Below are 22,159 nucleotides of genomic sequence, written 5' to 3'. Positions count from 1 at the left end.
TCCCCGGAGCAGCTGTGAAGGGAACAGGTTGCAACCCTTTATGCCTGGCTCTGCCACAGAGAGGCCAGCGGTGTCTCCGGAGGCGAGCCTAGAACAGCTGCTAATTGCCAGTTCCCGGCTGCACTGAACAATAGCGAGAGGGAACGACCCTGGCCCCGTGTACATTTATGATCCCTCGCCAGGAGCTCATGCCGGAAGCCAAATTCTTCAAACTCTGGGGCCAAAGCCAGGCCTGGAAATGGGTCGCGATCCCCTGACTCCTGCCTGCACGGCTCAGCACTGAGTCTGAGGGGAGAGCGCCCCCCAGAACAGCAGCAGGGCCAGCCCTGGCTGCAAGGGGAGAGGGCCCCACTGTGCCCCCACAGCACAGCGCCTCCTAGTGTTGAGGTCAGCACTACCGCCAGGACTTTTTTTTTTTCCTTTGCAAATAGTCGTTACCCCCCCCCCCCAAAAGAGCATTTTTCAGGTCACCAAAACGATTCGCAAATTTGGGTTGAATTTGGCAAATCGTTTTGGCTGAAAATCTGGACTTTAAAAAAAATCTAATTAGCAAAATTTCTAAACGAAACAAGTAAAAAAAATCGGGTTTTTTTGGTTTGAACGCAGCGTTGGATCCAACGTACAAACAGTGATGTTTAGTTTAGCTTTTTCATTTTGGTGAGAAACCAAAAAACATTCATTTTTTGGCTTGAACCCACCTGATTTTTTTTCCTGATTTTTTTTTTCTTTTTTTTTTTGGGTGCGGGGCAGGCCCCAAACCGATCAATCGTTTGCTCAGCTCTAATCAGCACTGATTGCAGGGGAAGAGCGCCCACGACTGAACTTCCCACTGCACTGGGGCCAGTACTGACTGCGAGGGGAGAGTGCCCCACGGGGCAGGGCCGGCTCCCGGCCCCAGCGCGCCAAGCGCGTGATTGGCGTGGCGTGCCGCGGGGGGCGCTCTGCCGGTTGCCGGGAGGGCGGCAGGAGGCTCCAGTGGACCTCCCGCAGGCGTCCCTGCAGAGGGTCCGCTGGTCCCGTGGCTCCGATGCCGTGGGACCGGCGAGTGGCAGAGCGCCCCCTGCGGTGTGCCGCTGTGCTTGGGGCAGCAAAATGGCTAGAGCCGACCCTGCCACTGGGGTCAGCGGTGTCAGCGAGGGGAGAGCGCCCCTTAGTGCCCCGCTGGGGTCAGCGGTGACTGCGAGGGGAGAGTGCCTCCTAGCGCCCCGCTGGGGTCAGCGGTGACTGCAGGGGGAGAGCGCCCCCTAGTGCCCCACTGGGGTCAGCGGTGACAGCGAGGGGAGTGTGCCCCCTAGCACCCCGCTGGGGTCAGCGGTGACAGCGAGGGGAGAGCGCCCCCATGTGCCCCGCTGGGGTCAGCGGTGACTGCGAGGGGAGAGCACCCCCTAGCGCCCCACTGGGGTCAGCGGTGACTGCGAGGGGAGAGCGCCCCCTAGCGCCCCGCTGGGGTCAGCGGTGACTGCGAGGGAAGAGCGCCCCCTAGCGCCCCACTGGGGTCAGCGGTGACTGCGAGGGGAGAGCACCCCCTAGTGCCCCACTGGGGTCAGCAGTGACTGCCTGTGGTTCCCCCTACTGCATCTCCTGCAGCACTTTCCACAAGTGGTGGACGTCATCTCGGGCCCGTTTCTCCCACCAGTTCAATTAGAAGTGCTAGTCAGGCCCTGGATGAAAGCAGTTGCATTGCTTTGCTGTGAGTTGTTCAGCAGCTGCCCCCCAGAGCCAGCCCCCTGGGTGAACAATCCCCATAGGAGCAGCTGCCCCCTTTCCACCCAGAGGTGGCTGCATTGTAATGCTGGGGGAATGATCCTTATCCATGCAGCCTTAGAACCTATGATGCTGATTGTAATGTACTTTGTTACGGAGTCACTCTGGAGCAATGGCCAGGACCGTTGCATGGTTCTGGCCCACGTCCTGGCACCGCCTGACTCCTTTGCTCGCCATAGCCAAGTCCTGGCCCCATTCCACCCCTGGGTGCTGAAGAGCACCGGGAGCAGGCAGCTAACTGAGAATCATCCTTGACTGACCTTAAATCAATGAGGCCAGCGCATCAGCTGCTGTGAATCAGGGCAACGGAGTGACACCAGTTTACACCGGCTGCAGCTCTGGCCCCATTGGCTGCAACGGAGTGACGCTGATCCCGCCGGGGGAGGGGGGGTCTGGCCACAGCTTTGGAATCAAAAATAGGAGGGTTGTTATAGGAACGACATTAAAAAAAGATGAGCTGGAGTCAAGTTTTCGAAAGGAAGCGCGGCGGTAGTGGGGGTTGATTTAAAAGGGCCAGCAGCGCGAGCCAAACCAGAAAGTTCATTCAAGTGAACGATGCATTTTTCAAGCCCCAGGTGTCCTTGGCTGGGCTGGCTGTTTGAGGAAGAGTCTTAGATTTGTCATCGCTTACGCTGGTGTGAGTTTCACCCGAGCTGGCTCGCGCCTCCCCCCGGAGCTGCTGGGGAATCGGGGGCTACTCTGACTGGAGTGACTGTCAAGGCACTTTGCTTAGTTAATGAAATCTCACACACGCTGTTCTGTCCACACACAAATCAGCCTGACTCCAATGAGCAAGCACTCAGGACCCGGCTCCTGGGACCCTGTTGCGATGCAGGTCCAGGCCCTGTTATTTTGCAGCTTGGAGGCAGCTCAAGCCGCAGACCCGGGTCAGAAGGGCTGCGGGGCGCAGAGTGGGCCCGGATCCAGCGATTGTAAAGCCGGGTTTACAATGGAGGGTGGACGGTCGAGTGCTGGCTTGGAAACAGTGTCCACAAGACCAGGTCCAACACCCCTACCCCTGGGGGTGCGCAGAGGTCTTCCAGGGGTTACATCAACTCCTCTATCAGCGGGATAGCCAGGTTAGTCTGGATCTGTAAAAAGCGACAGAGTCCTGTGGCACCTTATAGACTATTGGAGCACGAGCTTTCATGGGTGAATACCCACTTCCTCAGATGCACGTAGTGGAAATCAACTCTAGCGATTTGCCTGGCTTTACTCCAGGCTACATAAACCGTGCTAGCAAAGTCAGTACAAACTAAGATTTCATCCGGTGACTTGTTTATACTGCTCTATGTATGAGACGCTAAAGTGTCAGTGCAAGGTTTATATTCCAGCTGATTTCGTCTAGAACGAGCTGGTGAAAATGAGACCGGAAGCCCTTTGTCAGTAACAGAGCGGCTGGGACACTTGTATTTTTCTGTCTGATTTGGCAAACAAGTCGTTTTTCAGTGCAAGACAAATCAGCCTCCTGAAAGGGGGCTGGACAGGTTGAGAGCCCCTGGGGTGGACATAGATTCTGATCTTACAGGCATGGGTGTAAATTCTGTTACCATCCACAAAGTCACTCTGGATTTACACCAGTGTCAGGTCAGAATCTGGCGAGCCCAGGCCTTTTAGCTACCTTGGTAACCCAGGCCTGAAGCCCAGTGACCGGTTGGTGCTAGGGAGGAGGAGCTAGATTGTTTGCTGGCCAGGGCTAGCTAGGCACTGGGGTGGCTTGGAATAAATCCAGTGTGAAGAGGGGAAGGGAGGGGGAGATCTGGGGAAGGGGGGTTCCCCCTCCCCCGGAGCTGACATCACTTCCTTTGCAGCCTGCCTCCTATTTAAAATCCCGCTGACTGTCCTCAGATGCAGAGGCAGCACTGCTCACACACACGCAAAGGCTGCACCTGTGGGGATTTGGGCACGTTCGCTGGCCTTGGCTCACCAGCCGTTCCGCGACTGCCACCCGTGAGCTCCCAGCCCACCTGCCTTTGTTTTACGCCCGTCATCGGCAGCAGAATTTGGGCAGCTCTGTGGGACTCGCCGCTGGCACACCATGCTGGCCATCGGCCTCTGCGTCTTGCTCCTGTCCTGCTGGCACGGTAAGAGCCGGGCAAAGCGAGGCCCAGTCTGGGATAGAGACAGCTAGGCAGGTTTTCAGAAGTGCCTAGGTGAGTTAGGCGCCTGGTCTCCTTGGGTGCTTTTGAAAATCCCCTTCGGTGCCCAACTTTGTGTCTTAGGTGCACCAATACCTTTGTAAATCTGCCCCCAAGTGCCTCATCCATGCCCTGGTGTCTTTGACCATTGTCAGTTTCCGCTGCGCTTTCTGGCTTGAATCATAGAATCAGAGAATATCAGGGTTGGAAGGGGCCTCAGCAGGTATCTAGTCCAACCCCTTGCTCAAAGCAGGACCAATCCCCAGACAGATTTTTACCCCAGTTCCCTAAATGGCCCCCTCAAGGATTGAACTCACAACCCTGGGTCAGTCCTGCTTTCCCATTCTCCTGCCTTCTGGGGAAGATCCTGCCTGGGCTGAGCCAGCGGGTGGCCAATTTCTCTTTAAAACGGGGCTGGCGTGGGAAGGTGGCAATTGTTTGCTCCCTGGGAAAACACAGCCCCCAGGGCAGATCTGCCAAAATCCATGTTCCCATGCCATCTGGGGAACACACTGCATTGACAAAAACACACACGCGCACTCACCAGCAGCCTGGCTTTATTCTTTGGCTGGGGATATTCTGCAGCAGGTGCTTGGCTTGAGGTGGGACAAAGTCCTATTTTACCCTGCATGGCACCAAATGAAAGGGCATCTGGGCAGCTGCCAGTGTGTGCCAGGCCCCGAGTGCAGAGTGGGTGGAAGGATTTCAGCACCCTAGACAGCATCCCGACCCTGTCATCTGGCAGAGGAATATCTGAGCTGCATCTTAAATATCCCGGCGCACAGAATGCTGTGCGACAGCACTGTGAAATCAGCTCCCGTGTTCTGAAGGGGACGGCTTCCCCGGATCCTGCTGGGGGGAGAATCTGCAATTAGTCTGAAGGTTTCAAGGCAAATCCAGATGGGGGGCCGGATCAGGGTGAGAAAGGGCTGCTTTCAAACTAGACATGCTGATATTAATCAGAAGCCCTGTCTGGTCAGGGGAGTGTACCAGGGGGAGATGAGGATTGGGTGTGCAGATCTGTGTGTCCCTGTGCACGCACAGATCTGTGTACACACAAGCGTGTGCATAGAGGGCATCCGGGTGCCTCTATGCTTGGCTTTGTAGATCTGTACATAGGGGCTGGAACTGGGGGTGCTGGGGGCACGGCAGCTCCCCCTGGTTTGACGTGGTTTCCATCATGGGCCGGATTTACAGTTTGGTTCAATAGCTCTCAGCACCCCACTGTCCCCGCACCCCCGGCTCTGTGTGTCTGGGGCCGCATGCATGAAGGTCTGGGGAGCAATCTGCACACACGTGTACGCATGCGTACACGTGCGTGCAGTCGGGTAGGTGTCTCTGTGCCACGCGATCTGCCTGCAGGGCCAAGGACCTTCCCCACGCGGTTGCATTGGAAGGAGCAGTGCTCTGTTCCCATCCATTTCTGCGGGGCAGACTTCACTTCGCACCCCCCGCCTCCGGCTTTCCCAGCCTTCCCTGAGCAGGTCACGGGCATTGCGGAGCCAAGGGGCCTCATTCTGTTCTCCTGCCGGCATCACCCCGGCAGCTGCTGATTTACCCCAGAATCCAGCCCAAGCTTTCAGGAGCAAAGGCCCGATTTCGGAGTGAGGTGGGCCAAGGCTTCCTCCCGCCGGATCCCAGGCGCTTGCTTTCTCCGGCCTGTTGTGCTTCCTCCGGCATTACATAATATCATTACGTCCCTCGCTGCAGCCTCTAAGTGTCAGAGCAACGGCTCCCCGTCTGCAGGGCATCACTTGGCCTGTGTGTGGTGTGAGGGAACACCCCCGGAGGGGGGCAGCTAGCGCACCCCCTGGGGGGAGTGGATTGTCAGTGCACTGCTGGGGAAGGGGCAGAGCCCGGGGGACCTCTGCATAAAGAACCTGTTAGATAGGAGGTGCCTGGTCACACTTATTTGCATTATTATTAGTCTTTGCTCTTTTCAGGAGTGGGTGAGGGATCCCTGTAAAAACAACTGCTGTGCTCCAGCCCAGAGATGGCTGCATCTCAGTGCTGGGTGAGGGAGCCCAGTAGAAACAGCTGCTGTGCTCCAGCACAGAGGTGGCTGCATTATAGTAACGGGTGAAATTATCCGCATAGAAGGGTTTCAGATACAAACACTGGCTGGAATTGGACTCAGGTATAGACAGAGGGGCTGGGATGGAACAAACTACCCTTTGCGTTTGTCTGGTTGTCGCAGGGAGATCCCAAACACCACTCCGCCCACCGGCAGGAACGCACTACCCGGCTGGCATTTGGTTATCAAAACAGAGCCTGGGCCAAAGCCAGCTGGGGCACTGGCTTGTGAGTCAGGAGAATGGGGTTCTGGGCTGGGTGTGCTCTAGGACCTTGAGCCAGTCACCTGCCTGCTCTGTGCCTCAGTTTCCCCTTTTGTGTCTATTTAGATTGCAAGCTCTTCAGGGCAGGGACTGTCTCTCGCTCCGTGTCTGTGCCTGGCCAGGCAGGGCTGGGACCTCTGCTCTTGGTCAGGGTCCGGGCAGTGCCTGGCACAACGAGGGGCCCTGATCTCAGGCGAGATCCATGCTACATTGAGCACAAGGAAGGCCCCACTCTCTGGCTTGTGGGGGGGCCTGATCCTGGTATGAGCCGCTAGCTGCTGCAGCAGCAATACCCCTAATACTAAAGCAAAGATTCCCCCAGAGTCTGTGCGCACCTGGGGTCCAAGGAGCAGCAGATGCTAGGGAGGACGCCTATGAGGGAGAAACTTTGTCCCAGCCGCTGTGTGAACAGGGGCCGCCCCACGCCCAGTTCAGGGCTGGGGTTAACTAGTCGCTCCATGTAAACGGATACGATGCTGGGTACAGGAGTTGGAGCGCTTCAGGAGTGAGCTCAGTCAGCACTGGGGGGCGGGGAGTTCTGAGGGGCCCAGCTATTGCAGGGGGCCTACATAAGGAGGAGAGGGTGGGGGGTGGCCCCCCAAGTTCTGGGCCAGAGGGCCTGGGGCAGCTAGAGTAGGAGAGCAGGGGCTGGAGGACACCCAGCATTTCAATAGCTCCTTTCTGCCAGCGTGCTCCCCCAGCTGGGAGGAGGGGGTCAGTATCATTCCCCCCCCGTGGAGGGGAAATGACTTGGCCCAGGTCAAACTGCAAGTCAATGACAGAGCTGAAAATAGAACCCAGGAGTCTTGACTGCCAGCCCCCCATGCTCTAACCACTAGACCCCACTCCCAGAGCTGGGGATAGAACCCAGGAGTCCTGGCTCCCAGCCCCCCCTGCTCAAACCATTAGATCCTGCTCCCAGAGCTAGGGATAGAACCCAGGAGGCCTGGTCCCAGACCCCCTGCTCTAACCACTAAACCCTGCTCCTCCCCCAGAGCCAGGGATAGAACCCAGGAGTCCTGGCTCCCAGCCCCCCCTGAGCTCTAACCAGTAGACCCTGCTCTCCTCCCAGAGCAGGGCTCGAATCCTGTGCTGCCTGGGGGCCAGGTTCCAAGATGATTTGCCCCAGTGTAACTGCGATCGGCGCCAGGATTCTGCCCTCCTGCTGTGCCCAGGAATGCAGCCACCTGCTGCCCTGAAACCTCCATGCCGGGGTCAGCCCCCAAGCCTTGCTTGGCCCTTTCCTGCACCTGCTGGTGCTGGTCCCTGCTGATGTCAGCATCCATCTGCCAGGGCAGCCGGCCCCCTCGGAACAGCTGATGGATATGCCCCGTGCTAAGAGCAACTAAGAATAGGTGGGCACCTGCTGCTGGGGCGTGCAGCCGCCCCCCCAGCTCTTTACCCCCTGCTCTGCCCCCGCCAGAGAAGGGCACATTGGATCCACTCTGCAGAGCCATCAAGCGCCGGGGCTCCATGGGGGGAATCTTTCCACTGGGTTTTGGATCAGGCCCTGAGGTGCCCGGATTTGTGAGCAGCCTAGCACAAGTTCTGGGGCGTTGGCAGCTGCAGAGCGTTTGAGGAAGGACGCACCGCTAGCCCGGCACGCCGGGGCCTGTGCTAAGCCAGGCAGCTTCATCTCCCCTTGCTCCTCCTCGGGGGCCTTGAGACTCCACCAGTGTTAGCCTCCTTTGGACACAAGGGGGCGCTTTCGCTATTCCAGAACTCTGACTCCACAATGACGCTCCTGTGTGTTATGCAGCCCCCTCTAGTGGCTGGTTCACATATGAGGATAACAGCCTACTACTGCTAGCAGCGGATGGGGCTAATCCTTTCACTCAAGCGATAGAGACCTGTGCTTTTAACAAGGAAAAGGGTTTGAGTCCCATGGATGTGCCATCAGTGAAAGGTCTGTTTTCTTTTTTTCTTTTTCTTTCTCCCAACCTCTCTATTTTCCCCTCATTGTTCCAAAAGCATCACACCTGTCTGCCTGCAAACCCACCAGCCTTCAATCACTCCAATTGCTTTGCTCTTTGCTAAAAAAGAAAAGCTCAGTCGTTTATTTTGCCCGAGACCCTGCTGTTCTGCCAGCAGCCCCGGCAGGGACCTCATTATAATGCTGGCAGCGATTACGCAGCTAGAGAAAGACGCTTTTCTCTCCACTGCGGGAGCAGAGCTCGGTACATTAAAACTGCATGAGGCACAGCTGTTTCAGGGAACCAAAAAAAACAGGAAGGGAAAATAATTGGTGCCTGGAGGGCGGTTAGCATCGTGAAGGCAGATCCGCTGCGTACGTAACAACATGTGCGAAGTGAGGGGTAGGTAGAGGGTCAGGGAATGGGGTTTTTTCCACCTCTGTTGTCAGTTGACTTAGTCTGAGCCTGGATTCCTGGATTCATTGCAGCTGTGAGGCTGCAACGAATGACCCCGCGAGGGAGGCTGCGCTAGTGGGAGTGTGTGAGACCTCGGGGTGAGGCCTCCTCTGGGTATGTCCACACTGCAACCAAAGATGTGTTACTAACTCGGGTTAAAATAGCAGTGAGGATGCAACAACTTGAGTTCAACCCCAGATACCCCTATGGGCTTTGCTCAGAGTTAAAACCTGCAGCCGTGCCTCAGTTTCCCCTCCTGCTTGTTGTCGTTATAGCCTGTGAGTTCGTTCTTCTCACTCTCTGTGTCTGCGCAGTGCCTCGCACAACAGGGCCCTGGCCTCAGTCAGGGCCTCTAGGCACTACCCTAGTTCCTGTAATAAGTGATATGATTTAGTTATATGCAGCACTTTTCATGCACAGACCTCAAAGCTTCAGTGGGTTAGAACTTGCATCCCAATTTTTACAGGTGGGGAAACTGAGGCACCGAACAGGGAGCACAAAGGTCACCCAGCCAAGTCTGTGGCAGAGCTGGAAATAGAACTCAGGCGTCCTGATCCCCTGTCCCCACGGTTCTAACCCCTAGACCTCTCTCCCTCTCCCAGAGCTGGGATTAGAACCCAGGAATCCTGACTCCCAGTTTTCCACCCTCTACTCTACCTCCCTCAGAAAGTGCCTGTCTGATCTTGGACAAATTATTTTAAAAAAAAAAATCAGTGTGCCTCAGTTTCCTTTTCTTTGAGTTGCCTATTTAGATCATAAGATTTTGGGGGCAGGGACTGCCTCTTGCTATGTATCTGTGCAGCACCTCTCACAGTGCAGCCCCAGTTTCAACTGGAGCCCCTAATGAGTTATGGCAATATCCCTAATGATGAAAACACCCTAGAAGCGGTAGAGAGCCTGTGTTCTAGCGATTGCACTGCTGGCTAATGAAAGCATGGAATAATATCCTGCCTCCTCTTTTATTTTGTAGCCAATTCGCTGCCATTGTCCACCCAGCTCTCAGAGGAAGACGAAAAGGTAAGAAAGAAAGAAAAAGAAAATAGACCAAACCAAACATTTCCACTGAAATGAACGCGCCACCTGATGGGGTTAAATTGGGGTCCCTGCTTCAGGAACGGTCCAGTAGAGAGAGCTGGGACTCAGGACACCTGGGTTATTCCCCCAGCTCTGCCCCGGAGCTGTGGGGCCTCTCTCTTTGTGCCTTTGTCTGCCTTGCCTCTTTATGGTGTTGCCAACCTCAAACATTCAAAACTCATGAGATTTTTTTTATTAACTAAACTTTCAGCTCCTTTGACTTACCTTTTGCTGTTTGAGCCCTGCAAGATTCACATGTTCAAGGCTTTTCCCTACAACCATGTGGGGTTTTATTTCCTGAAAACTGGCCTAGGGAAAAAAACCCTGGGCCTGTTTAGTCTGGAGCAAAGCAGACTGAGCAGGGATCTGAGAACAGCCATCCAATGCATTAAGGGCTGTTAGAGAGAGGACGGGGGTCAGCTGTTCTCCATGTCCACTAAAGGCAGGGCAAGATGCAATGCGTGTAATCTTCAGCAGGGAGATTGAGGTGAGAGATCAGGACAAACTTCCTAACTCTCAGGGGAGTGAAGCTCTGGAACAGGCTCCCAAGGGCAGATGTGAAATCCCCGTCACTGGAGGTTTTTGAGAACAGGCTGGACAAACCCTGGTCAGGGATGGTCTAAGCAGGGGTGAAAGTAACTTAAAGGACTTGTGGGTACTCCAGAGTCCTGCGGAGGGGGAGGGGCCTCAATCAGAAGAGGTGGAGCCTTTAAATCCCCGGCTTGTAAATCAGGATTTAAAGGGCTCAGGGATTCAGCTGAAGCTAGGAGCTGGGCCCTTTAAATCACCCCCGGAGCTGCCAGCTGCAGAAGTGGTTGGGAGCCCTGGGATTTGGGCAGGGGTGAAAGTAATTTACATTTCTTACCCATATGGTCCAATCGCAAGCAACCCACCTCTCCTATGTTCATGGATCCCTCCCACTGAATGACGTAGAGAAAATAGAGCTACTGTTACTACTACCAGGACTGTCTGTAATAAAACTTTGCTATTGGAATAAGCCTGAAAAAGTGAAAACTCACAGTCACATTTTCTCCGTGTCTTCCCTCCTCCTCCAGCCAGGCTGCGGACACTAGGCTCCGTGCTTTCTCTCTAGTGGCTGCAGGGGCTATCCTCTAGCTTCAGCAGGGAGACTGGCTGAGAGAGGCAGGAGGCAGGCTTCTCCATAAGAACAGTTTAAACTCAGCTGTTCCCTGCACGGTTCAGTAACATTTCAAAGAGGATCTGCGAGCAGTTTGGACATCACAACCATGATCCTCTGCTGGGGAGGGAATGGGATAGATTTGAACTTGGAAATGGTTCCTGATTTTGATTGTGTTTTTTGTGTATAGGAGATCCCCCTCATCCCGGGAGCAGAAAAGAACTGCCCCTGCCATGGTCACACACACCCTCCCACCCTCAACAATAATTGGGAGTGAAATTAACAAGGATGCCAGAAAAGGCTTCTAACCCTGCATGCTAGAGCCTAGAGGAGAACCTCTGCTGGGGAGGAGGGGAGGCGAGGGAAGGGGAGAGGAATGCAGAGCCTTGTCCGCAGCCTGGCTGGAGGAGGGGGAGGGAGGAGACGAGAAACCAATGTGACAGTGAGTTTTCCCCTTCCACCTGCTTTTATTAGCTCTGGATTTAAGCTGTGCAGCCAAATGCTTGTATTTGTTGTGTATATTAGTATTGGAGACAAGATCCCCTCATCCCGGAGGCAGACAAGGATTGCCCCTGCCATGGTCAAACACACCCTCCCCTCAACTCCCTCCCCCCAGCTACTGTGAGTGAAATTAACAAGGATGCCAGAAACCACTCCTAACCCCGAGGGCTGAACCACTCAGGGAACAGCTGAATTTAAACTATTCTTATGCAGGGGGCAGGCTTCTCCCTCCCTCAGGCAGTCTCCTTTTCTTACCGGTCCTCCATACCGGCCTGTACCACTTTACTTTCACCTCTGGGTCTAAGTTTGCTTGGTCCGGCCACAGTGCAGGGGGCTGGATGCAATGACCTCTCACAGTCCCTTCTATCACGACGTTTCTATGACTCCATGAGATTCTGAGGAATTCACGTGATTCCAGGATCTGGTGCTAATGCGAAATCAGCAAATATCTCAAGAGTTCCACTGAATTCTTGAGAGTTGGCAACGTGCCCGGACGCTGTTAGGGGAAGAAGCTTTCTTTCCCCCCGGGTGATTGTGCAGCGCCTGGCGCAATGGGGACCTGATTTTAGCTGGGGTCCACAGATGCTCCGTTAACACAAATAATTAATAACAATTCTCCCCCATCGTCTTCCTCTTTCTTCTCCCTTGTGCCTCTGAGTGTTCTCGGGTGTGTGTGGGCATCGATAAGCATGTGGGAGGCAGTGTGAGCTAGTGGGTGGCACATTGGAACAGGACTCGGCAGATTCAGATTCTCTTCCTGATTCAACTTGCTGGGGAAGTCATGGCCCAGCTGCATGCCTCAGTTTCCCAGCGGTAAAATAGCAGTAATGATGCCGCCCTCCTTTGGAAAGGGCTTTGCAATCTGCCCATGACAAGCTCTAGGGGAGTGGTTCTCAACTTTTTTTTTTTAATTTTTTTATTTATTTATTTTTTATTGTGTGTTGCGGGGGCCTCGGGAAGAAACAAGTTGAGAACCCCTGCGCTGCGAATTATTATTCATTAATGACGCTGATTACATCGGCTCTCCGTTCACGAGGCAGCATAAGACGCCGCAGAGCCCCCGCTCACGTTGTAAGGACTCGGGCTGCTGAGAAAACTTGGAATGAAACGGTTCCCCGGGGGAAAAGGGGGTTTCCTCTCAAGCGAAATTCTCCATGGGAAACGCTCCATTTTGGCGGCATTCTTCCCGCTGGGAAATTGGACCGTTGCAAGTTGACACCCACCCAAGCCCCTGCGGTGCCTCATGGGAGTTGTATGCTTTCATCCCCCTCCCACACCCCATTCTCCTCATGAACCAGACTACATCTCCCATGATGCACCATGGTCAGGTCCTAAAAAAGTTTTGGGTTTTGGCCTTGTCAGGAGGGGAAAAAAATCAGCATTTCCCACTGTCCTGGATTCCTGAGGTCTAGGCTTTCCTTTCTTTCCAGCTGCCATTCTCCGCTTCCCTGCAGAGCGGTGCTGGAAATTGCTGTGTCAAAATCTCAGCCATTGGATCTACCTTCCTGCTCCTCAGCTCACCTGTGCTGATTCAGGCCGGTTTTTGGTTTATCTGTCTGATTCCAGCTCAGACAAAGCAGGGGACGGTTCTGCCGGCCCCTCATTCCCAGCGGCGCTCAATGGGCAGCTGTACAAACCCCACAGGGAAACTGGGGCACACCCGTGGCTCGTAAAAATATTACCCCCGTTCATCGCAGCTGTGCAATGGCACTCCCATTTTCTGGTCGTGCTAGCCCTGCACGGTTGGAAGCTGACAGCCTCGGAAGACGGGAGTGGTGGTGAAACACCGGGGGCGCGGATCTTTGGTGTATTGTCACAGTAAACCCAAATTCACGCTTACCACCCCCTTGGCCAGGTCATCAAATGCATCACAGAGGTTCTGGCTGACACCCTGTCCAAATCTAGCCCAGTTCCAGTCGTCAACAACTGCCTGAAGATCCTGAAAGAAGGTGAGTACTGGGGGATGTGGCCATCGGCTCCTGGGGAAAGCGGAGCTGGCTTGCCCCCCCCCCCCCCACACACACACACACACCAGCTCAGCAAGGACTCGGGCCTGTCTGTTATGGAATGAACTTAGAAGGCAGCTCCTGATTGCTCTCCGATTCCTCGGGTCTGCCCTGGGAGCATCCAGGGGCCTTGGTGGGGGTGGGTGGGAAAAAGCCCCTTGAGACTCTTCCCTAAGCAAGTGATGTGGAATTGGAGTAAGGGGGTGGATTGGGGGCTTGCCCAGAGTGCACTGCGCTGTGGCTATTCTCTGCCCCCTAGGGCCCATAGATGGTGGAGCATGAGTTAGAGCAGCCCTAAGGCTGCTCTGATGCTGAGGACCATGCATGGCCAGGACATAGGGAGAGCAAAGGGGGTTATAGTCCCCTCCGCCCATTTCAACCAGAAACACTGGGAATCTGAGTAATCAGGGACCAGCTTTTCATGATGTGTGTGTACAGCACCTAACACTGCTCAGAGAACTCGGGGTGCTACCTTAATTCACTTTGTTAATCTCCCCCCTCCTCCCTCCGAATTTCCTTTCACTTGGGACCGTTTTCCCCACCTGTCTCTGCACCTTGCGGGTGAAAGGCAGCTCAGTGATACCAGCCCACTTGGCTGCTGCTTGTCCCTAGCCCACGTCCTGGGTGGGTTGTTTGCCAGTGGGCACGAGTTGAACGTGGGCACCAGTTCAGCACAAGCTCATGAGTGGGGTTCACCTGTTGTCTCTTCCAGACGAGCGGGTCCTGGCCATGTTGCACCGTCACTACCTGCTGAAGCAGCTAAAGGAGCTGGTCCATGAAGGTACCTGCCTTGGCCCCCGTCCCACCCTCCCTGCACAAATTACAGAGACCGTGCTAGGAGTCAGAACGCCTGGGTCCTATTCCTGGCTCTGCCGCCAACCTGGGTCTGGAAAGTAGGTGGCAGTCCCTAGAGGGGAAAGGCCCCATATCCCATTCTCTGCCCCCTCTGAGTCAGCCAGCCTCCCACCCTAGGTCCGGATCAGAGCCAGCGCCCCCTGGAGGGGACAGACCCCGTGTCTCATTCTCCCCCACCCCCGAGCCAGCCAGTCCCTGCCCTGGGGCAATATCCCACATGCCACCAAAGCTGACACTCGGAGCAGGGAAGCCAAGGGAGAGGGGTCTGGAGAATGGGGCAGGGCTGGGGCACCCGGATGATGGGGGACCAGGATTCACGGGCAGTTTATGGATACAGGCTTCGCCGTGCCAACAGAGTCCCCTAGCCTGCGTCCACCCATCCCCAACGGGGTCGGGACTGCCACGGGGCAGGAACAGCTCACTGTTCTCCTCCCTGTCCCCAGAGAATGCCCACCACCACCCAAGCCACAGCGCCTGGCAGGAGACGGAGGGGGGCCCTGAGGGAGATGAGCTGAAGAAGCGGGACAAGCCCCTCCAGCAGAGCTCGGCCGCCTCCGAGACGGTGGAGGAGAAGGAGGGTGAAGCCCGGAAGGAGGAGTATGAGAAGACGGAGAAGATCGAGGAGAAGGTGAAAGAGGAAAAGGTCTCGCACGGGGAGGACAGCACCCAGGTGGAGGAGGAGGCCAAGGAGATCCTGGAGGGCGAAGAAGAGGAGGAGGAGAGGAAGAGGAGGCACGAGGATGCGAGGCGGGCATCGCCCAAGCTGAGGGAGACCCAGGGCCCCGGGGCCAGCAAGAAAACAGGGCCACCAGCCAAGAGGCACTTCAGCCAAGAGGACAGTTCGGAGGAGGAGCTGCCGTACCACCATGGAGGCCGGCACCATGGGGGGCTAGAGGACTGGGAGCAGGAGGAAGAGGAGGAGGAGGAGGAAGAGGAAAAGCGATCGGGCCCGGCCTGGCGGAAGGGCGGCCCGGCCAAGCGGATGGCCGAGAAGGCCAGCGACGAGGAGACGGCCCAGTTCGAGGCGGAGGAGAAGGGTGTGAAAATCTCCGACTCGCAGAGCCACCTCCGCGGGGACGGGCGGCTGTGGAAGGACGGGGAGGAGCGGCACAGCCACCGCCACAGGCCGCCCAGCCACCCGCTGAAGAAGAGGCACCATGAGGATGAGGCGGGGCACCTGAAGGGCAAGCACCATGGCCACCAGGAGGAGGAGGAGGAGGAAGAAGAGGAGGAGGAGGAGGAGGAGGAAGAAGAGAAGGAGGCCAAGAAGGACAAGGTCAACTCTTAGTCCTTTTCCATGGGCTACATGGGTAGTGATCCTGGGGGTAGCCTCCAGCTGGGAGCCTGCCAGCTCTCAGGGCTGAGCAGCCGAAAGCCAGGAGGCGAGTGGCTAAACAGCCTTTGTGCCCATGGAGAAAAAATCTCCCCTGCGTACCCCCAGCTCCCAGAGCTTTGGGAAGCCCTGGGGGTCCGGCCCTCCGTAGGCAGAAAGGAGCCGGCTGAGAATTTTTCACTGGAACAGCCCAGTTGCCACCCAAGTTTTGTCAGGGGCCCAGGAGGGAATTTGTGGTCAGAACCAGGGGGTGCCCTGCCCTAGCGTCAGTAGCCCGGCGGCTAAGGCCATCAGCTGGCGTGGGACAGATCCAGGTTCAAGTCCTTGCTCTGAATCAAGTTGAGCAAGGGCCAGACTCTGGGTTCCCAGCTCAGTGCTCTGACCAGGGGCTATTGGCTCTTCTGCGGTGGGGCTCTCCTGTTTTTCGCTATGCGCCTCCCAAGGTCTCCGTTTCCTCCTCATGCCCAGCCCTGTAAAGTTTCCCACCCAGCTCTAGAGCTTTGCGGGGCGGGTGAGCGGAGAGGAGACGGGGCAGCCTGTGGCATTGCAACTGCGTCTGCATGGGGGTCAGCTGGGCCTCTTCGCTCCGTCCTCCCCCACCCATGGCCGTGTGGAGGATTGGCCCAAATGCCCCCAACGCCGGGCATTGCGGGGTAGGTGCCTCAGGGATCCCAGAATGCACCTGGGCAACCAGAGGTGCAAAGCCCGGTGGGGGGGGGGGGGAGGCGGATGAAACAGAGGCCCGGTGGTAGCTTGGATGCAGTGATCTGGGGGGGTAGGGATGAGCCCTGGGCCCCCCGCCTCCCCATTCTCACGGCCTGTCGTGCTTTCTCTCCACCCAGGAACGGGAGCTGGAGAGGCTAGAAGAGATCGAGCATGCGCTGAAGAAGGTGGCGGAGAAGCTGCGGGAGCTGCGGATAGGGTGACCTCCCCAGCCCCCTTAGGGGAGCGGGGAGCTGTGGGAGGGGGACAAAGGGGCGGCCGCCCCTTTAAGAGTCACCCCTCCACCCCCCACCCAGGCATCCCCACACATGTGCTTTCTTTGTATATATCCCTCCTCTCCTCTCCCACTCGGCTGTGGACTGTTATCAAAGCCTCGGAGCTTCTGCTTTTCTACCTGCTCCCACCCCCCTCCGTCAGGGACCCAGCGTGACCTGAGGCCAAGGAAAATAACCAACCTGCCAACCGACCCTCCTACCCACTCCATGCAGGAAACCTCCCTCCAGAGCAATGGAGGGCCAGAGATGAGGGGGGGACAACCTAGATCTCAGCAACTGTGCTGCTCTGGGGATATCAAGTGGGTGGGAATGTCCACCTGAGAACTGCCCGCAGCTGGTATGATATAAGGGTGGCTGCTCTCTGCCCCCCAGGACCCGTCAGGGGCAGATCAGGGGCGTGGCCAGGGCTCACTGCGCTGTGGCTATTCTCTGCCCCCCAGGGCCCAAGGGGGAGGAGTTCATTTCGCTTGTGGCCTCTTGTTTAAAGCAGACACCCCCCACCCCCACCCCGGCACCGAAGAAGGGATAGAAAGAGGAGACCCTGCGGTGCCAGGGTAGGAACCTGGGAACCTGCCTGGCTCCCCACCCGCTAGGCAAGCCGGACTGACTGTTAACACTCAGCCTCGCGGGACCCGGGGGCTCTACGTGGTCCTCGAAACCTCAACTTCCCTGACTCCTTCCCCCATTGCTTGGGGCTCAGGGGTCAGCTCTGCCCGCCTCCCAAGGGGTCATTTTCACCAGCAGCCGGACGCATTCAGTCCATCGGGCCTGGCGGGAGGCTCGGAGGTGGAGGGGAGATGGTAGGAGGCAGCTGCAGGAGCACCAGGAAAGCCGAGGGGCAGGGCGCCTGTCCTGGGGGGCCATCAGCTGGAGAAGGTACAGCTGACTTTTCCCCGGCTGGCCTGGCTGATGAGGTCAAGGCCCCGGGCTCTGTGCGTCTGTCCCACGTGGGCTTTCCCACTCCCATTGGCCCAGTGGGGAGGTGCGGGCAGTGGATCCCACCCCAGCTGCTGAGTTCCCCTTGCAGACCAGGGAGCGAGGTGTGATCCCTGCTGGGCTATAGACGGGAACCAGCCTCTCCTGGCCCGGGGTGTGACCAGGGGAAGGCCTGCAGCCCCAGAGGTCACTGGCACACACAGCTCATTACTCACAGAAAGACGAAGTAATTCGGAGAGGTCTCTTCGCATGCAAGAAGGCTGGGCTGGGCTGACCCCAACGTGCCCCCAGCCGTCCCGCCCTCAGAGCCTGGAGACTTCTAGGGGTGTCAGAGAGGAGACCGGATGGGTTCGATCCCAGAAGGGTCTGTAAGGGTCTGTTCTCGCCCACGCAGAATAGAGCCCACGCGGCAGGAACCCACCTCCTGTCGCCCTGGAAGTACAGGCCTTTGCTGCTGGAGCTTGATTCTCCCCAATCGTCCCCGGAGGGCGACAAAACATGAATGCGTCCCATATGTTAGGCACGGGACGCAGAGAGACGCCCATTGTATTAGCTGCAGGGGTCGGTCACACACGCACACACACACACACACAGAGGGGTAACACAAAGCAGTGGTTACATTCCCTAGCAAGATCCCTGAAACCTGGCCCCTGCGGTGGCCCCGATCCTCCCCCTCCTGGTCTCTCGGGCTTTTCACTTTGGTTTTTTTGCTGATTTCTCCCCCCCTTCAAGCCGTAGGACTCCCTCCCCTCCCCCCGGCACCCTCCCCATAGTCTGTGACTGCGTCTTTTGCAGGTGCTGCTGCTGTGTAGCTGCTTGGTGGCCTGGTCTATCGTGTGTTGGGGTTTGGGGGGGGGTTGTTTGGTTTTTTTTTAAATCCCTGTCCTTGTGTAGCCAGCTCTGTGGAACAATAAAGCACAGTGAAAACCAGACTCCAACCCGCCAGCCCTCCTTCCTGTCGTGTCTATTTCGACGTTGGGGCTTTCACAGGCACCTGCTTCCACCATGCAAATGGGAGGGAGTGGCACAGAGCAGTGGGAGTTTCAAGGTGTATCAGTGGCAGAATGAGGGTTAAAACAGTAGCTGGAGATGTGGGTTCAAGACCCTGCTCTCCCCACAGACACCCTGTGTGGTCATATGCCAGGCTGCCCTGTGCCTCGGGTTCCCCAGCTGTACAGTGGAGGTGAAAACCTTCCCCCACCTCAGCAGGAAGTTGGCAGGATAAGTACATTGAGGATGGTGAGTTTTGCAGATATTGGGTGATTGGGAAACCTAAGCTCTGCTTTGGCCACGGGCTTCTTCTGTGACCTTGGACAAGTCCTGGCAGCTCGCGGGGATTTGGTGTCTGCATCTGTAAAATGGGCATAATAATCCTCCCTTTGTCTATAAGGATTGTGAGTTCTTTGGGACAAGGGCTTGTTTCTTACTGTGCCTCTGAAGTGCCCAGCACAAAAGGGGCCCTGATCTCGGTCGGAGTCTGAGCAGCACCCGGCATGACAGGGCCCTGATCTCGGTTACATTCTGAGCAGCACCTGGCCCGACGGGGCCCTGATCTCGGTCGTGTTCTGTGCAGCGCCCGGCCCGACAGGGCCCTGATCTCGGTTGGAGTCTGAGCAGCGCCCGGCGCGACGAGGCCCTGATCTCGGTCGGGGTCTTGGCAGCGCCCGGCACGACGGGGCCCTGATCTCGGCTGGGATCTGGGCAGCGCCCAGCGCGATGGGGCCCTGATCTCAGCCAGGGTCTGGGCAGTGCCCGGCCTGACGGGGCCCTGATCTTGGCCGGGGTCTGGGCAGCGCCCGGCACGACGGGGCCCTGATCTCGGCTGGGGTCTGAGAAGTGCCTGGCACAGTAGGGCCCTGATCTTGGTTGGAACCTCTAGACATTACCATGATATAAATAAATAATTAAAAGTAACCCAAGGGGACATTAAGAAAATCAGAGCCCCATGGAGCTGCTTAATTCACCGATTGAGCAAGTGAGCTAATGCACGCTGTACACTGGGATCTCTGGCTTCACCACTTCCTCCAGCTGGCTCTGGCATGGCAAGGTAACCAACAGCATACCAGGAAGGAGGTGGAGCCTAAAAATTGGTCCCTAATTTACATAATTTATGCACACAAATGAGAGAAACTAGAGATGAAATTTGCATGGAATTTGCGTGAATTCGCCTCACCTGCACGGCCCTCCCCTTCGTACTCCTCCACCCTGGCTGTTTTCATAGCTGTGCTTTTCCACTCCTGAGACCCACAAGATAAGGATAGACATTTACTACCCCCCAAAAATAACCTCTGCTTTTATTCCCATATGTTATCCTATCAAAATGTAGCCATCAAGATTTACTGGGCAGGGAGGAGCCTGGAAACTTACAAGCACATGTATATTTCAGTGGGGTGGAGACAAGGGGCTTCAAATTTCGAAGAGGACCTGGCATCCCCCACTGATGCAGCCTGTCCCAAAGAGATCGCAGTGAATAACTGATTTTTCAATTTGCCAACAATTCCAAAACAACGGTAAAAAAATCATTTGGGGTAAAAATTAAAAACCACCTCATTGTTTTCTAAACTCTGGGTAAATTCAAAAGCTGAAAAAATGTCATTTTGGGCTGAAGGAAACATTACAATTTGGAACCTTTTTTAATCTTTTGGATTCCTTTCCTTTTATGTTCAAAACAAGGCTGAGAGGAAAAAAAATTATTCTGACTGAAAAACAGAGAGGTTTTGTGTCAAAATGACACATTTCAAATTTTTTTCAGCTTTTTTACATTTCTTGTTAGGGTTTTTTTTCCCCCAACCAAAACAGCTTGGCAGAACTGACACAGAGTCATGAAATATTTTGGGGTTACTGACACTGCATTTTTTGGCTGGAAATACGTTTTTGGTTCAAATTTTTTTGCCCATCACTAGTTTCAAGACAAGGCGAGGTTCTCCGCTGGGCACAGAACTACTGTGTCCTGGGAATCGCACCCAGAGAGCGTTATGTCTCTCCTGGCTGGATACACAACAGATAGACCTCGACTGATCTTCTCGGAGACAGTGGCACTCGGTTGCTGGTCTACATGTGAAAGTTATTCCAGCTGCAGAGATGGTGTGAATTGCTCAGTGGTTTGAGCATTGGCCGGCGAAACTCAGGGTTGTGAGTTCAGCCCTTGAGGGGGCCATTGGGGGATTGGTCTTGCTTTGAGCAGGGGGTTGGACGAGTTGATCTCCTGAGGTCCCTTCCAACCCTAATGATTCTATGAATTTAAAGTGGATTGACTGGTCCCGATTATTTCCATCCACACTCTTCCTCCAGAGTAAGAATACCTTGTGCTGGTTTAGTTTAATCCACTTCCAAAGTGAATCAAGCTAATTAGGAGCAAGACACTTTGTGATGCAGGGAAAGACCTGGAGAGTCAGGAATGAGGAAAAGAGAGTTGAGTGGCCAGATGGGCTGTCCATCACCCAGGGAGACTAAGGCGGGGCTTTCTTCCCTGCAAAGGATTCTGGGTAGGGAATCCCTCTATAAAACTCCCTGGCTTCTGGCTGGGAGTCAGAGCTGCAGGAAGAAAGGTGTCTGGGAGGGACCTCTGGCTGGGATGGAAGCTCTATGTTTTTTAAATACATTTTAGTATTTTTTTTTAAGCTCTGTGTCTTGCTACTTCACTGGACAGCCTTCCTCCTGCCCTCTGTCCCCCTCCCCCTTCATAGTCTGCGATGAAACTTTCCACACGCAGCATTTGCCATTTCAGAGCCTGCTCTGCGGGGTGCGGAGCCCCCTCCGGGAGGCTGAGAGCATCCCGTGGCAAAGGGATGGGGCAGGAAACCCACAGGGGGTTGGAAAACAGGAGCAGCCAGTCCCCTGCCTTAATTCAGTGCTGAGATTCCTTTCAAGGAAGGAGAATCTAATAAGCAGGGACTCTATCTTCCCTGCCCCGCCCCCGAGGCCCCAGCATGCAGCACAACCTAGCACCCAAGTCCAGTGAGTGCGATTTATTCTCCACGGCTCCCACGCTGTCTGCATTCTGCCATCACCCCCAGGGGCGTGAGTGGCTCGGCCACCCCTTTGAGTTTTTGGAACATGCGGCCCCCTTGCTGCTGGATTTGTAACAGACCAGGAGGAGGTCATTACGAGGGTATGGTTTACTGAGTGCTGGAGGTGAAGAGCCTGGGCTATACGGACCAGTAGTGTCTGGTCTGGTCGAGTCCAAGCAGGGAGGTGCAGTACTGCACTATATGGACAGGTGACCTGAGCTGGATTGGGCCTAGGGCTCTGGTCTGATCCAGACAGGGAGGTAAGAGACTGCACTATATGGAACACTGGGCTGATCCAAGCAGGGAGGTGCAGTACTGGACTATATGGACCGCTGATCTTATCTGGCCCAACCAGGGAGGTTCAGTGCTGCGCTTATAGGGACCGGTGATCTGAGCTGGTCCATACAGGAAGGGAGGTGCAGTACTGGACTATATGGACCAGTGATCTTATCTGGCCCAACCAGGGAGGTTCAGTGCTGCACTTATAGGGACCGGTGATCTGAGCTGGTCCATACAGGAAGGGAGGTGCAGTACTGGACTATATGGACCAGTGATCTTATCTGGCCCAACCAGGGAGGTTCAGTGCTGCACTTATAGGGACCGGTGATCTGAGCTGGTCCATACAGGCAGGGAGGTGCAATACTGGACTGTATGGACCAGTGGTCTGGTCTGGTCCAAGCAGGGAGGTGCAGATCTGCACT

The 22,159-nt window shown here is 55.7% G+C and overlaps 1 protein-coding gene across 1 annotated transcript; it reads left to right on the top strand.

The window, feature by feature from the left end:
- The first annotated feature begins 3,542 nt into the window (after positions 1-3,542).
- On the top strand, positions 3,543-18,380 carry CCER2 (coiled-coil glutamate rich protein 2). Its single transcript, XM_030544430.1, has 6 exons — positions 3,543-3,848; positions 9,578-9,624; positions 13,176-13,269; positions 14,039-14,107; positions 14,625-15,457; positions 16,357-18,380. Exons 1-6 carry the CDS (start codon positions 3,803-3,805, stop codon positions 16,438-16,440), a joined length of 1,173 nt encoding a protein of 390 aa, XP_030400290.1. The 5' UTR covers positions 3,543-3,802; the 3' UTR covers positions 16,441-18,380.
- Positions 18,381-22,159: the final 3,779 nt, after the last annotated feature.

This window comes from Gopherus evgoodei, unplaced genomic scaffold, assembly GCF_007399415.2.
Source record: "Gopherus evgoodei ecotype Sinaloan lineage unplaced genomic scaffold, rGopEvg1_v1.p scaffold_34_arrow_ctg1, whole genome shotgun sequence".
NCBI lineage: Eukaryota > Metazoa > Chordata > Testudines > Testudinidae > Gopherus > Gopherus evgoodei.
The sequence above is the reverse complement of the archived record's forward strand: the minus strand, read 5'-3'. Positions and strand labels throughout refer to the sequence as shown.

What these genes read in the sequence shown, in the direction of transcription:
- CCER2 (XM_030544430.1), top strand. Translation starts at nt 3,803, where the DNA reads ATGCTGGCCATCGGCCTCTGCGTCTTGCTCCTGTCCTGCTGGCACG. An exon ending in GCTCCTGTCCTGCTGGCACG is followed by an intron (nt 3,849 to 9,577) that starts GTAAGAGCCGGG and finishes TTTATTTTGTAG; the next exon opens with CCAATTCGCTGCCATTGTCC. An exon ending in TCTCAGAGGAAGACGAAAAG is followed by an intron (nt 9,625 to 13,175) that starts GTAAGAAAGAAA and finishes CCCCTTGGCCAG; the next exon opens with GTCATCAAATGCATCACAGA.